At 39.6% G+C, this 17,240-nt stretch overlaps 1 protein-coding gene across 1 annotated transcript; it reads right to left on the minus strand.

Annotated features, from left to right (window-relative positions):
* Positions 1 to 13,374: 13,374 nt before the first annotated feature.
* LOC128702601 (zinc finger protein 84) lies at positions 13,375 to 16,623 on the minus strand. Its single transcript, XM_070102045.1, has one exon. The coding sequence runs from the start codon at positions 14,921 to 14,923 to the stop codon at positions 13,988 to 13,990; it is 936 nt and encodes a 311-aa protein (XP_069958146.1). The 5' UTR covers positions 14,924 to 16,623; the 3' UTR covers positions 13,375 to 13,987.
* Between the last annotated feature and the right edge of the window lie 617 nt (positions 16,624 to 17,240).

Here is a 17,240-nt window from a genome sequence, read left to right on the forward strand (position 1 = left end):
TGGAATCAATAATTGTCGAAGCAATTCGTAGCCATCGTGAATGGCATAATTCGAATAATGAATCTCAGTATGGTTTTACAAAGGGGCATTCCTGTCTTACGAATTTACTAACTTTATTCACTAAGGTATCTGAGGTAGTAGGTTGGTAGACAGCAACCACCCAGGGAAGTACTACCGTCCTGCCAGATGACTGTGAAACAAAAACCTGTAACTGTTTTGCATGATGGTGGGATTGCTGGTTTTCTTTTTCTGTCTCATAAACACGCTAGATAACAGGGATATCTTGCTACTCCTACTTACACTTTGGTCACACTTCACAGACACGCACATGCATATATATATATATATATATACATACATCTAGGTTTTTCTCCTTTTTCTAAATAGCTCTTGTTCTTTTTTATTTCTTCTATTGTCCATGGGGAAGTGGAAAAGAATCTTTCCTCCGTAAGCCATGCGTGTCGTATGAGGCGACTAAAATGCCGGGAGCAATGGGCTAGTAACCCCTTCTCCTGTATACATTTACTAAAAAAGAGAAGAAGAAAAACTTTATAAAACTGGGTTGTTTAAATGTGCGTGGATGTAGTGCGGATGACAAGAAACAGATGATTGCTGATGTTATGAATGAAAAGAAGTTGGATGTCCTGGCTCTAAGCGAAACAAAGCTGAAGGGGGTAGGAGAGTTTCAGTGGGGGGAAATAAATGGGATTAAATCTGGAGTATCTGAGAGAGTTAGAGCAAAGGAAGGGGTAGCAGTAATGTTAAATGATCAGTTATGGAAGGAGAAAAGAGAATATGAATGTGTAAATTCGAGAATTATGTGGATTAAAGTAAAGGTTGGATGCGAGAAGTGGGTCATAATAAGCGTGTATGCACCTGGAGAAGAGAGGAATGCAGAGGAGAGAGAGAGATTTTGGGAGATATTAAGTGAATGTATAGGAGCCTTTGAACCAAGTGAGAGAGTAATTGTGGTAGGGGACCTGAATGCTAAAGTAGGAGAAACTTTTAGAGAGGGTGTGGTAGGTAAGTTTGGGGTGCCAGGTGTAAATGATAATGGGAGCCCTTTGATTGAACTTTGAAAAGAAAGGGGTTTAGTTATAGGTAATACATATTTTAAGAAAAAGAGGATAAATAAGTATACACGATATGATGTAGGGCGAAATGACAGTAGTTTGTTGGATTATGTATTAGTAGATAAAAGACTGTTGAGTAGACTTCAGGATGTACATGTTTATCGAGGGGCCACAGATATATCAGATCACTTTCTAGTTGTAGCTACACTGAGAGTAAAAGGTAGATGGGATACAAGGAGAATAGAAGCATCAGGGAAGAGAGAGGTGAAGGTTTATAAACTAAAAGAGGAGGCAGTTAGGGTAAGATATAAACAGCTATTGGAGGATAGATGGGCTAATGAGAGCATAGGCAATGGGGTCGAAGAGGAATGGGGTAGGTTTAAAAATGTAGTGTTAGAGTGTTCAGCAGAAGTTTGTGGTTACAGGAAAGTGGGTGCAGGAGGGAAGAGGAGCGATTGGTGGAATGATGATGTAAAGAGAGTAGTAAGGGAGAAAAAGTTAGCATATGAGAAGTTTTTACAAAGTAGAAGTGATGCAAGGAGGGAAGAGTATATGGAGAAAAAGAGAGAGGTTAAGAGAGTGGTGAAGCAATGTAAAAAGAGAGCAAATGAGAGAGTGGGTGAGCTGTTATCAACAAATTTTGTTGAAAATAAGAAAAAGTTTTGGAGTGAGATTAACAAGTTAAGGAAGCCTAGAGAACAAATGGATTTGTCAGTTAAAAATAGGAGAGGAGAGTTATTAAATGGAGAGTTAGAGGTATTGGGAAGATGGAGGGAATATTTTGAGGAATTGTTAAATGTTGATGAAGATAGGGAAGCTGTGATTTCGTGTATAGGGCAAGGAGGAATAACATCTTGTAGGAGTGAGGAAGAGCCAGTTGTGAGTGTGGGGGAAGTTCGTGAGGCAGTAGGTAAAATGAAAGGGGGTAAGGCAGCCGGGATTGATGGGATAAAGATAGAAATGTTAAAAGCAGGTGGGGATATAGTTTTGGAGTGGTTGGTGCAATTATTTAATAAATGTATGGAAGAGGGTAAGGTACCTAGGGATTGGCAGAGAGCATGCATAGTTCCTTTGTATAAAGGCAAAGGGGATAAAAGAGAGTGCAAAAATTATAGGGGGATAAGTCTGTTGAGTGTACCTGGTAAAGTGTATGGTAGAGTTATAATTGAAAGAATTAAGAGTAAGACGGAGAATAGGATAGCAGATGAACAAGGAGGCTTTAGGAAAGGTAGGGGGTGTGTGGACCAGGTGTTTACAGTGAAACATATAAGTGAACAGTATTTCGATAAGGCTAAAGAGGTCTTTGTGGCATTTATGGATTTGGAAAAGGCGTATGACAGGGTGGATAGGGGGGCAATGTGGCAGATGTTGCAAGTGTATGGTGTAGGAGGTAGATTACTGAAAGCAGTGAAGAGTTTTTACGAGGATAGTGAGGCTCAAGTTAGAGTATGTAGAAAAGAGGGAAATTTTTTCCCAGTAAAAGTAGGCCTTAGACAAGGATGTGTGATGTCACCGTGGTTGTTTAATATATTTATAGATGGGGTTGTAAGAGAAGTAAATGCGAGGGTCTTGGCAAGAGGCGTGGAGTTAAAAGATAAAGAATCACACACAGGGTGGGAGTTGTCACAGCTGCTCTTTGCTGATGACACTGTGCTCTTGGGAGATTCTGAAGAGAAGCTGCAGAGATTGGTGGATGAATTTGGTAGGGTGTGCAAAAGAAGAAAATTAAAGGTGAATACAGGAAAGAGTAAGGTTATGAGGATAACAAAAAGATTAGGTGATGAAAGATTGAATATCAGATTGGAGGGAGAGAGTATGGAGGAGGTGAACGTATTCAGATATTTGGGAGAGGACGTGTCAGCGGATGGGTCTATGAAAGATGAGGTGAATCATAGAATTGATGAGGGAAAAAGAGTGAGTGGTGCACTTAGGAGTCTGTGGAGACAGAGAACTTTGTCCTTGGAGGCAAAGAGGGGAATGTATGAGAGTATAGTTTTACCAACGCTCTTATATGGGTGTGAAGCATGGGTGATGAATGTTGCAGCGAGGAGAAGGCTGGAGGCAGTGGAGATGTCATGTCTGAGGGCAATGTGTGGTGTGAATATAATGCAGAGAATTCGTAGTTTGGAAGTTAGGAGGAGGTGCGGGATTACCAAAACTGTTGTCCAGAGGGCTGAGGAAGGGTTGTTGAGGTGGTTCGGACATGTAGAGAGAATGGAGCGAAACAGAATAACTTCAAGAGTGTATCAGTCTGTAGTGGAAGGAAGGCAGGGTAGGCGTCGGCCTAGGAAGGGTTGGAGGGAGGGGGTAAAGGAGGTTTTGTGTGCGAGGGGCTTGGACTTCCAGCAGGCATGCGTGAGCGTGTTTGATAGGAGTGAATGGAGACAAATGGTTTTTAATACTTGACGTGCTGTTGGAGTGTGAGCAAAGTAACATTTATGAAGGGATTCAGGGAAACCGGCAGGCCGGACTTGAGTCCTGGAGATGGGAAGTACAGTGCCTGCACTCTGAAGGAGGGGTGTTAATGTTGCAGTTTAAAAACTGTAGTGTAAAGCACCCTTCTGGCAAGACAGTGATGGAGTGAATGATGGTGAAAGTTTTTCTTTTTCGGGCCACCCTGCCTTGGTGGGAATCGGCCAGTGTGATAATAATAAATAAAAATCTGAGGGGGTAGATCATGGTATTGAATATGATATTGGGATTATTATAATAAAAAAGAAGCGCTAAACCACAAGGGCTATACAGCGCTGCAGGGCAGGGAAGGAAGCGAGGGTATCGGATGCTAAAAGGGGGGAGGGAAGATTAGTAGGTTACAGAAAACAGTGGGGCAGGGGATAGTGCGGGGGCAGAGGGTAGCAAGAGATTGAGGTAGAAAGGGCTGAGAGGAGTGCTAAAGGTATCATCATCACTTCCACCCTCTACCACCATCATAACCACTACCACCCTCTACCAACATCACAACCACCTTCTCCCACAACCACTTTTGTATTTTTCTACAAACTTTTTCTTGAATTCTATCATGTTTCTCACATTCTTTACCACTAGAAGCTTTGCTTGGGCCTATGAAGCCTTATTTAGCAGTCACAGACAATAAACAAGTGCCAAAAACAATGAATTATTACGAAATGTTTTGTATGACCTCGCAGGATATGTTCACTCACCGAGAAACAACACAACACTGCCTGAGAATGTGTGGGAGGCGGCTTTGTGTGTGCTGTGGGCACCGCACAGGTTCCGTACCAGAGGAAAACAGAGGAAATCAATGAAAACAGAACCAATGTTTTGACGAAAAAACTCAGCGAAAATGGAAATCGGTGATAATGGAGATCGATGAAAAGGGAGGGTTCACTGTATAAGTGTACTATTTTACTTTCTTATTGTTTTTAATGCCTAGTTCTATTGGTAACTTAATATATGTTAGTGTAAACCTGTTATCTAATATTTATATGCATTTATAAGTACAAAAAAAGGGCATTCCACTTTACACCGATTTCCGCTTTATATAATTTTTATGTTCTGCTAATTACAATTTATAATAGTTCTTGTGATTTCACAATCTTTGTTCTGACACTAACATTTGGTACCGAAATAGTACAGTACTCAAATAGTCACAAACACACGGACAAGTGAACATTTCACCTGCCTTGGCCAGTCACTATTGTATAGAAATATACAGTGGACCCTCGACCAACGATGGCATCGTATAACATTAAATCTGACTAGTGATACATTTTAACGCAAAATTTTTGCCTCGACTAGCGCTAAAAAACTCGACCAACGCGATTCGTTCCGTTTGAGACGCGTCCACTTGTGGCCTGAGCGTGCCTCACTTGTCCCATGGGACTAGTACCGAACTTGCATACGAAAATCACTCACTATGAAAGCAAAAGACTTGGCAGACGATGCAAATCCCCCCAATGAAAAGCAGGGGTGTCACTAGCACGTTAAGAGACCATACAATAAGTGTCAGGGGCCCAAGACTGTTCAACTGCCTCCCAGCATACATAAGGGGGATTACCAACAGACCCCTGGCAGTCTTCAAGCTGGCACTGGACAAGCACCTAAAGTCAGTTCCTGATCAGCCGGGCTGTGGTTCATACGTTGGTTTGCGTGCAGCCAGCAGCAACAGCCTGGTTGATCAGGCTCTGATCCACCAGGAGGCCTGGTCCCAGACCGGGCCGTGGGGGCATTGACCCCCGGAACTCTCTCCAGGTAAACTCTAGGTTTACAAGCCAGCCAGCAACCGTGGTCCCATCCAAACATACAATCAGAACATTTCATATTATCACAACGTTTTTAGTGATTGCACCAGCAAAATAAGTCACCATGGGCCCCATGAAAGCTTCTTGGGGCCCATTGTGACTTACTATGGATATAGTGAGAATTACTATGGATATGAAGAAAGAGATCATTGCTAAGTATGAAAGTGGAGTGTGTGTCTCTGAGCTTGCCAGGTTGTACACAAAACCCCAATCAACCATCGTTACTATTGTGGCCAAGAAAATGGCAATCAAGGAAGCTATTCTTGCCACAGGTGCAACTATGTTTTCGAAACTGAGATCGCAAGTGATAGAATATGTTGAGAGACTTTCATTGGTGTGGATAAATGAAAAACAGATAGCAGGAGATAGCATCTCTCAAGTGATCATATGTGAAAAGGCTAGGAAGTTGCATGATGATTTAATTAGAAAAATGCCTGCAACTAGTGGTGATGTGAGTGAATCTAAGGCCAGCAAAGGTTGGTTTGAGAGATTTAAGAATCGTAGTGGCATACATAGTGTGATAAGGCATGGTGAGGCTGCCAGTTCTGACCAAAAAGCAGCTGAAAAATATGTGCAGGAATTCAAGGAGTACATAGAGGCTGAAGGATTGAAACCTGAACAAGTGTTTAATTGTGACGAAACAGACCTGTTTTGGAAGAAAATGCCAAACAGGACCTACATTACTCAGGAGGAAAAGGCACTCCCAGGACACAAGCCTATGAAAGACAGGGTTACTCTGTTGATGTGTGCTAATGCTAGTGGTGATTGCAAAGTGAAGCCTTTATTAGTGTATCACTCTGAAACTCCAGAATGTTCAGGAAAAACAATGTCCTCAAGGCTAATTTGTGTGTGCTGTGGAGGGCAAACAGTAAGGCATGGGTCACTAGAGACCTTTTCTATGACTGGTTACACCAAGCATTTGCTCCCACTGTGAAAAATTACCTCCTGGAAAATAAATTGGACCTTAAGTGCCTCCTGGTATTAGACAATGCTCCTGGTCATCTGTCAGACGTGGCAGAGCGACTTTCTGTGGACATGAGCTTCATTAAGGTCAAGTTTTTGCCTCCTAATACCACTCCTCTCCTGCAGCCCATGGACCAGCAAGTCATTGCAAATTTCAAAAAACTCTACACAAAAGCTATGTTTGAAAGGTGCTTTGTAGTGACCACAGAAACTCAATTGACTCTAAGAGAGTTTTGAAGAGATCACTTTAGCATCCTCAATTGTGTAAACATTATAGGAAAGGCTTGGGAGGAAGTGACTAAGAGGACTTTGAATGCTGCTTGGAAGAAACTGAGGGCAGAATGTGTAGACAAAAGGGATTTTGAAGGATTTGAGGCTAACCCTGAGAAGCCTATGCCAGTTGTGGAATCAATTGTGGCATTGGGGAAGTCCTTGGGGTTGGAGGTTAGTGGGGAGGATGTGGAAGAGTTGGTGGAGGAGGACAATGATGAACTAACCATTGATGAGCTGCAAGATCATCTTCAACAGCAAGAGGCCAGTTCTGAGGAAACTGCTCTGGAGGAGGGGAAAGAGAAATTGAGGAAGTTGCCTACTTCAAAGATTAAGGATATGTGTGCAATGTGGCTTAAAGTGCAAACCTTTCTTGATGAAAATCACCCTGACACAGCTATTGCAAGCCGTGCTGGTGACTATTACACTGACAATGTTTTGAAACACTTTAGGAATGTCATAAAGGAACGGGAGGTACAGGCCTCTATGGACAGATATGTTGTGCGACAGAGGTCCAGTGACTTTCAAGCTGGTCCTAGTGGCATTAAAAGAAGGGAAGTAACCCCAGAAAAGGACTTGACACCTCAAGTCCTAATGGAAGGGGATTCCCCTTCTAAACACTAATACCATCCACACTCTCCCCTCCTCCCATCCCATCAATCATCACCAGATCTTCAATAAAGGTAAGTGTCATGTAATTGTACATGTCTTCTTCAGTTTGTGTGTATTAAGATTAATATTTCATGTGGTAAAATTTTTTTTTTCATACTTTAGGGTGTCAGGAACAGATTAATTTGATTTCCATTATTTCTCATGGGGAAAATTAACTCTACTAACGATAATTTCGACTAACGATGAGCTCTCAGAAATGGATTAATATTGTTGGCCGAGGGTCCACTGTATACAAAGTATTTATAGGTTCCAGCAATATTTTAGACACACTGGAGAATATATGAAACTCCTTGAATCGTGGTGCATTATTACTGTAAGATGAGTGTCACTCGTCTTACAGCAGTGGAGTGACACTTGATGATTGTGTACTGTTCCAGGGAGCTCTGGCTTGATTTATTTTCACTGTTACACACAAACATGTCTGTCTACCTGTGTGTCTAGCTCTGCTTATCTGTCTTTCAGTCTGCCTGTGTGTTTTTCTGTCTGCCTGTGTGTGTGTGTCTTTCCATCTGCTTGTCTCTGTGTCTCAGAGAGTGGCTCGTAAACCAACAGGCATTATACACGATGCAGAGTAGTCTTGTCTGATTCCTGATCAAGTGAAAATGCTTATTACTTGCCAGTCATGCTTATTATGCCTTATATGCACTGTATAGCACTTTGTCTGAAATTTTGGGGGATATCCTAGGTAATTTACACTATGTATAATAACTGTATGTACTTATGTATACCTGTGAGAGAGAGAGAGAGATAGAGACAGAGACAAATATAGACAGATACAGACAGAGAGCCAAAGTCAGACAGCCAGCCAGCCTGCCGAATATGTATTACATGTTCCAGAATTGCTCCTCCTACTTAGGGCATAGGCAATAGGACATCCTGGCAGGATAACACTGCAAGTGGTATAAAAAATGAAAGGATGTTGCAGAAATGTTGTGCATGGGTTATTAATGAGGCTTTAGATATTTCCTTATCCATTTGTGGCCACATCCATCTCAAAGCCACTAAACTCTGGGTAAACATCACTTTCCTCTTAAATGGGGAGTATTAATGTGACATGACATCAGGGAATCCCTGGTGTTTGCCGCACTGTTTGCTCTAGCTGGTCCTCAATTGAACTGGTGCTCCCACAAGGTACTAAGTGGTCCCAGATTATTATAATACTGTGCAAAATGACTGTTAAGACCCATTCTGTACTGACCAGGCATCTCAGGCCAATCATGCCAAATTTGGAGGCAGGAAAAAAAAAAATTGATCTATGTTTGGAGTGCTAGTGGTACTAAAGTTGATCTATGTTTGGACAGTTTAAGGGTTAAGTTCTAAAATTACACTAAATTAAGTTCCATAATTATACTAAATTAAACTTTAGAATTACACTAAATTAAACTCTAGTATTACTCTAAACTTAAGCTCTAGAAACTTCCTCAAGAAAATTTTTGCTAGAACAGACTTCCAGTGTTTGGAGCAAAATTATTTTATTTATTAAAACATCTGCTGATTCCCACCAAGGCAGGGTGGCTTGAAAAAGAAAAACTTTCATCATTCACTCCATCACTCTCTTCCTAGGGGGGTGTTTTACACTACAGTAATAAAACTGCAACATGAACACCCCTTCTTCAGAGTATAGACACTGTACTTCCCATCTCCAGGACTCAAGTCCGGCCTGCCAGTTTCACTGAACCCCTTCATAAATGTTACTTTGCACACACTCCTACAGCATGTCAAGTATTAACCCCTTCAGGGTCCAAGGCCAAAATCTGAAGTGGTGCCCCAGTGTCCAAGAATTTTCCAAAAAAAAGTTTGTTATTTTTTCTTATGAAATGGTAGAGAATCTTTTTGTGAAGGTAATAAAACAAAAAGTACGAAATTTGATGGAAAATTGACGAAATTATGCTCTCGCGAATTTTGATGACAGCGATATTTACGAATCGGCGATTTTGCCGACTTTGACTCCCATTTTAGGCCAATTACATCATTCCAGTCGACCAAATTCTTAGCTATTTCACTAGTATTACTTCTATTCTATCAATTGAGCACAAGAAATCGAAATCGCCAAGTCAACTGTTGCAACTACAAAATAAAGTGATCGGAAATTGGTAATTTGGCCAATTTAACACAAAGTTCAAAATATTCCAATTTCAAAACAGCATCCAGAATAAACAATGTAGGTATTCCTGGCACTAAACTAACATTTCCTCGGTTCATTAGTTACGTTTTGAGGCTTTACAAATAAATCCCATCTTGATTTTTTATTCACATAATGAATTTTTATTCACACCAAAAAATAGAAGATTTACTGTTATGCAATACTGTAATAATTGTATAAATATCATCACCACATTTGTGAATGTATATTAGACCCACCAGCTGGCGTGTATTAGACGTGTGAGGTCGTTTGTTTACTCTTGAACATCAGCAAAAATTTAACATTTCTGCTACTTTGACCTCAGTTTCAAGCCATTTCCAGTGCTAAAACCAATCAAAATAATCTCTATTTCTGTAATATGTCTTCCATTCTATCAAATGAGACCAAGAAATTGCAAATACAACTATAAAAAACATACGAAAAAACACTGCAAAGTTGCTGTTTTAATCGAAAATCTTGGTATCAGTTTTTTTTCTCTCATTATACACAGTGTGCTGCAGGATTTGTTTTATGTGGTGCACACATACCACATAGATGTATTCTCTCATATCTAGGCCCAAGTGTACCACTCACAGTTTATCAGAGTGAGCTGAGCTCATGACGTAGATCTACGGTTCGGACCCTGAAAGTAAAGCCGTAGATCTACGGGACGGACCCTGAAAGGGTTAAAAACCATTTGTCTCCATTCACTCCTATCAAATACACTCATGAATGCTAGCTGGAAGTCTAAGCCCCTCACACACAAAACCTCCTTTATCCCCTCCCTCCAACCTTTCCTAGGCTGACCCCTATCCCGCCTTCCCTCCACTACAGATTGATACACTCTCGAAGTCATTCCATTTCATTCCATTCTCTCTACATGTCCAAACCACCTAAACAACCCTTCCTCAGCCCTCTGGACAACAGTTTTGGCAATCCTGCACCTTCTCCTAACTTCCAAACTACGAATTCTTTGCATTATATTCACACCACACATTGCCCTCAGACATGACATCTCCACTGCCTCCAGCCTTCTCCTCACTGCAACATTCATCACCAATGCTTCACACCCATATAAGAGCATTGGTAAAACTATACTCTCATACATTCCCCTCTTTGCTTCCAAGGACAAAGTTCTTTGTCTCCACAGACTCCTAAGTGCACTGCTTATCCTTGTCCCCTCATCAGTTCTATGATTCTTTTCGTCTTTCATAGACCCATCTGATGACACGTCCACTCCCAAATATCTGAATACATTCACCTCTTCCATATTCCCTCCTACCAATCTGATATCCAATCTTTCATCACCTAATCTTTTTGTTATCCTCATAACCTTACTATATTCACTTTTAATTTTCTACTTCTACATATTCTACCAAATTCATCCACCAACCTCTGCAACTTCTCTTCAGAATCTCCCAAGAGCACAGTGTCATCAGCAAAAAGCAACTGTGACAACTCCCACTTTACGTTTTATTCTTTATCTTTTAACTCCAAGCCTCATGTGTAGACCCTCGCATTCACTTCTCTTACAACCCCATCTATAAATATATTGAACAATCACGGAGACGTAACACATCCTTGTCTAAGGCCTACTTTTACTGGGAAATAATCTCCCTCTTTCCTACATACTCTAACTTGAGCCTCACTATCCTCATAAAAACTATTCACTGCTTTCAGTAACCTACCTCCTACACCATACACCTGCAACATCTACCACATTGCCCCTCTATCAACCCTGTCATACTCTTTCCAAATCCATAAATGCCACGAAAACCAATTTAGCCATATCTAAATAATGTTCACTTATATGTTTCACTGTAAACACTTGGTCTACACACCCCCTACCTTTTCTAAAGCCTCTTTGCTCATTTGATTTGATGTCCTACTCTCTGTCTCACTCTTAATTCTGTCAATAACAACTCTACCATGCACTTTACCAGGTACACTCAACAGACTTATCCCCTAAAATTTTTGCACTCTCTTTTGTCCCCTTTTCCTATATACAAAGGAACGATGCATTCTCTCTGACAATCCCTAGGTACCTTACCCTTTTCCATACATTTATTAAATAATTGCACCAACCACTCCAAAACTATATCCCCACCTGCCTCTAACATTTCTATCTTTATCCCATCAATCCCAGCTACCTTACCCCCTTTCATTCTACCCACTGCCTCACGAACTTCCCCCACACTCACAACTGGCTCTTCCTCACTCCTACAAGATGTTATTCCTCCTTGCCCTATACACAAAATCACAGCTTCCCTATCTTCATCAACATTTAACAATTCCTCAAAATATTCCCTCCATCTTCCCAATAGCTCTAACTCTCCATTTAATAACTCTCCTCTCCTATTTTTAACTGACAAATCCATTTGTTCCCTAGGCTTCTTCAACTTGTTAATCTCACTCAAAAACTTTTTCTTATTTTCAACAAAATTTGTTGAAAACATCTCACCCACTCTCTCATTTGCTCTCTTTTACATTGCTTCACCACTCTCTTAACCTCTCTTTTTTTCTCCATATACTCTTCCTGCATTGTATCACTTCTACTTTGTAAAAACCTCTCATATGCTAACTTTTTCTCCCTTACTACTCTCTTTACATCATCATTCGACCAATTGCTCCTCATCCCTCCCACAACCACTTTCCTGTAACCACAAACTTCTGCTGAACACTCTAACACAACATACATCTTTGACCCCATTGCCTATACTCTCACTAGCCCATCTATCCTCCAATAGTTGTTTACATCTTACCCTAACTGCCTCCTCTTTCAGTTTATAAACCTTCACCTCACTCTTACTTGATGCTTCTATTTTCCTTGTATCCCATCAACCTTTTACTCTCAGTGTAGCTACAACTAAAAAGTGATCTGATATATCTGTGGCCCCTCTATAAACATGTACATTCTGAAGTCTACTAAACAGTCTTTTATCTACTAATACATAGTCCAACAAACTACTGTCATTATGCCCTACACCATATCTTGTATACTTATCCCTTTTTCTTAAAATATGTATTACCTATAACTAAACCCCTTTCTATACAAAGTTCAATCAAAGGCTCCCATTATCATTTACACCTGGCACCCCAAACTTACCTACCACACCCTCTGTAAATGTTTCTCCTACTTTAGCATTTAGGTTGCCTACCATAATTACTCTCTCACTTGGTTCAAAGGTTCATATACATTCACTAACATCTCCCAAAATCTCTCTCTCTCCTTTACACTCCTCTCTTCTCCAGGTGCATACAGGCTTATTATGACCCACTTTTTGCATCCAACCTTTATTTTAATCCACATAATCCTTGAATTTATGCATTTATATTCTCTCTTCTCCTTCCATAACTGATCTTTCAGCATTATTGTTACCCCTTCCTTAGCTCTAACTCTCTCAGATACTCCTGCCTTAATCCCACTTATTTCTCCCCTACCCCCTTCAGCTTTGTTTCGCTTAGGGCCAGGACATCCAACTTCTTTTCATTCATATCATCTCTTTCTTGTCATCTGCACTACATCCATGCACATTCAAGCATCCCAGTTTTATAAAGTTTTCCTTCTTCTCTTTTTTATTAAATGTTTACAGAAGAAGAGGTTACTAGCCCATTGCTCCCGGCATTTTAGTCACCTTATACGACACACATAGCTTACAGAGGAAAGATTCTTTTCCACTTTCCCATGAACAACAGAAGAAATAAATAAGAACAAGAGCTATATAGAAAGAAGAAGAAAAACCTAGATGAATGTATATATATGCATGTGCATGCCTCTGTAGTGTGACCTAAGTGTAAGTAGAAGTAGCAAGATATCCCTGTTATCCAGCACATTTATGAGACAGAAAAAGACACCAGCAATCCTACAATCATGTAAAACAGTTGCAAGTTTCTGTTCCACAGTCATCTGGCAGGACGGTAGTACTTCCCTGGGTGGTTGCTGTTTACCAATCTACTACCTCAGCAAAATGTTTGCAAGAATATAAGCACTTTGGAAAAGACTGTGCAAAACTTATCTGCTTGAATGATCTTTATTAGAGAGCTCATAAAAATACATTATTACATTCATGGGAGAGTAGTAAACCTGTAGAAGTTTGTACATCACCTGGGGGGTATGAAAGGCATTCAGGATCAATGAAGGGAATTTGAGCATTGGTACAGTTCTTCAGATCAAGAGACCTGCACCAGCCCTGAAGTTTGGAAACATGAAACATTAATACCCTGTTATCTGATATTTCGATTTCATTCTGTTTTTAATCCTGTTTGACCTGGACTGGAACCAAGGTGCAACAAACTTTTGTTTCTGGATTGCATATCACAGATTTTTTCTGCACCCAGTGCACTGTCCGACAAGCCTGGCACCAAAGGCCTGGATTTGGGAGTAGAAAAACTCTTGAAATTAATATGCCTAAGTCAATCAGATTTAAATGAAGAGACTTTTAGATATTGGACATTGATACAATTTCTAACTTGTACGAATTCTTGCTTGTTTTACTAAATTAAATTCAAGCGAAACTGTTTTTTAAACACATTGAATACTGATATGGTTTCTCTCCAGTATGAGTTGTTGAGTGTTTTACTAAACCTGATTTGTTGCTGAAATCTTAAGGACATTCTGATCACTGTTATAGTTTTTCTCTAGTATGAGTGGTAATGTGATTTAATAAATATGGTTTCTGAGTAAAGCTTTTCAAACATTCTGAGCACTTATATGGTTTCTCTCCAGTATGACTTCTCATGTGAATTACTAAACTTGATTTTTGAGAAAAGTCTTTCAGACATTCTGAACACTGATATGGTTTCTCTCCAGTATGACTTCTCATGTGAATTACTAAACCTGATTTTTTAGAAAAGTCTTTCAGACATTCTGAACACTTATATGGTTTCTCTCCAGAATGAGTTCTCATGTGAATTATTAAACTTGATTTATGAGAAAAATCTGTCAGACATTCTGAGCACTGAAATGGTTTCTCTCCAGTATGACTTCTCATGTGACTTATTAAATTATATTTTGAAGAAAAGCCTTTCAGACATTCTGGACACTGATATGGTTGCCATCCAGTATGAGTTCTCATATGTTTTACTAAATTACATTTCATAGAAAAGTCTTTCAGACATTCTGAACACTGATATGGTTTTTCCCCAGTATGAGTTCTCATGTGACTTACTAAGCATGCTTTTAAAGAAAAGTCTTTCAGACATTCTGAACACTGATATGGTTTCTCTCCAGTATGACTTCTCATGTGTCTTACTAATTCTGAGCTTTGAGAAAAGTTTTTCACACAATCTGAACACTGATATGGTTTCTCTCCTGTATGAGTCCTCATATGACTTATTAAATTACATTTGTGAGAAAACTCTTTTAAACACACTGAACACTGAAATGTTTTTTTGCCAACAATTAATTTGGTCACAAATTCAGAGTGAGGTTGTTGCAAAGAATGTTTTAGTAAGTGTGAATGTTGATCTAATTGGTCTCCTACATGAACAACTGTATTGTGTGTTGCTTCAATACCTTGTTTATCATATGTTTTAGACATAGTCAACAATAATATTCTCATATATTAATTAAACTTCTTAACCAGAGGAGATTTTCAAAAAAAATTATCACACTGAAAACTAATATTATTGCAATATTCAATTATATATACAGCAAACACTAAACCTGTAAGGGTAATATAGTATCTGAGATATAGGGTGACACTAGCAGATACTTTAGTATTTATCACCAATGCTGTTGACACTGTAAATATATTACCAACATTGTTGTTAGTGTCACTATTAACAATGTAGATTGTATTATCACTGTATTACTACTACTACTAGTGTTATCACTGTATTATTAACACTGCTGTTACTATTAATAACACTGAAGACAGTGTTGTTATTGTATTAACCCTACAGTTCTGTCACTATTATTAATTCTGTAATTACTTGTCACTGAATCATTAACTGTAATTAGTTGTCACTCTTATTTAAACTACAGTAAGTGTTGTCACTGTATTACTTAAACAACAGTAAGTGTTGTCACTGTATTACTTAAACTACAGTAAGTGTTGTCACTGCATTAACACTGTTGCTAGTGTTGTCATTGTTTTAACATTGTTGCTAGTGTTGTCACTGTAAAAACACTGTTGCTAGTGCTGTCACTGTTTTAACATTGTAGCTAGTGTTGTCATTGTATAAACACTGTTGCTAGTGTTGTCACTGTATTAACACTGTTGCTAGTGTTGTCACTGTATTAACACTATTGCTAGCATTGTCACTGTATTATCACTGTTGCCAGTGTTGTCACTGTTTTAACATTGTTGCTAGTGTTGTCACTGTAAAAACACTGTTGCTAGTGCTGTCACTATATTAACACTGTTGCTAGTGTTGTCGCTGTTTTAACATTGTAGCTAGTGTTGTCATTGTATAAACACTGTTGCTAGTGTTGTCACTGTATTAACACTGTTGCTAGTGTTGTCACTGTATTATCAATGTTGCTAGTGTTATCACTGTTTTAACATTGTAGCTAGTGTTGTCATTGAATAAACACTGTTGCTAGTGTTGTCACTGTATTAACACTGTTGCTAATGTTGTCACTGTATTATCACTGTTGCTAGTGTTATCACTGTTTTAACATTGTTGCTAGTGTTGTCACTGTAAAAAACACTGTTGCTAGTGCTGTCACTATATTAACACTGTTGCTAGTGTTGTCGCTGTTTTAACATTGTAGCTAGTGTTGTCATTGTATAAACACTGTTGCTAGTGTCATCACTGTATAAACACTGTAGCTAGTGTTGTCACTATATTAACACTGTTGCTAGTGTTGTCACTATTATTAACTCAGTAGTTGTTGTCACTTGGTTGTTAACACTGCAATTATTGTCACTGTATTATTAACACTGTGGTTAGTATTGCCACTAACATTAACACTCTAGAATGTGTTGTTAGTGTATTATTAGCACTGTAGTACTGTTGTTATATTACTAACACTGTAGCTAGTGTTGTCACTATATATAAATTACAGTATTTACAGAACTTAGAAAAGATTTCTAACACTGATGTCGACCCACAAGTGCCAACCTCGGGCAGCAGAATGAATTACAGTATTGACACTACAAGTGCCAACCTTGGGCAGCAGGATGACTTACAGTATTGACACTACAAGTGCCAGCCTCGAGCAGCAGGATGACTTACAAGTGCCAGACTTGGGCAGCAGGATAAGTTACAGTATTGACACTACAAGTGCCAGCCTCGGGCAGCAGGATGACTTACAGTATTGACACTACAGGTGCCAGCCTCTGGTGTCACGATGACCTGCAGTACTGACACTACAAGTGCCAGCCTCTGGTGCCAGGATGACCTACAGTGTTGACTCTACAAGGGCCAGCCTCATGTTTTTCAGAATAACCTACAGCATTGACACTGTAAGTACTGCCAGGAAGACCTGAAAAAAAAAAATTGAAAATTTATCTTTCATTATAATTATTATATATTCTCAAAATGTCGCAATGGGTGATAGAGCACTACAAGGCTGAGTGGAACTACTCGAGTGAAAATACTCGACAAAATGACACTTTTAGTGACATTTTTAGTAGGGTCCTTGGTGTAACAGTCTGAGAACCAGTACTGTATTATACTGTGTTTGTAGATATGAGGCATGAGCATGATTGTGGCATTGACTATTCACATTTCAGCCACAATTGTATCTTTCCATCTATACAGCCTGATGATTCTGCAATATGTGTAATACCTGTTTGCCTAGATGATGATCAGGTTCATGAGTGGCTCTTTGAGAGAAAGAGCCAGAGCCAGCCGCCAGCTGAAAATGTATTACACATGCTGCAGAATCGTCTTTCTCGTGCTCTATGCTGCCGCTGCAGCTCCTCTGTT

Source organism: Cherax quadricarinatus, chromosome 79 (assembly GCF_038502225.1).
Source record: "Cherax quadricarinatus isolate ZL_2023a chromosome 79, ASM3850222v1, whole genome shotgun sequence".
Taxonomy (NCBI): Eukaryota; Metazoa; Arthropoda; class Malacostraca; order Decapoda; family Parastacidae; genus Cherax; species Cherax quadricarinatus.

What these genes read in the sequence shown, in the direction of transcription:
- LOC128702601 (XM_070102045.1), bottom strand. Translation starts at nt 14,923, where the DNA reads ATGAGAATATTATTGTTGACTATGTCTAAAACATATGATAAACAAGGT.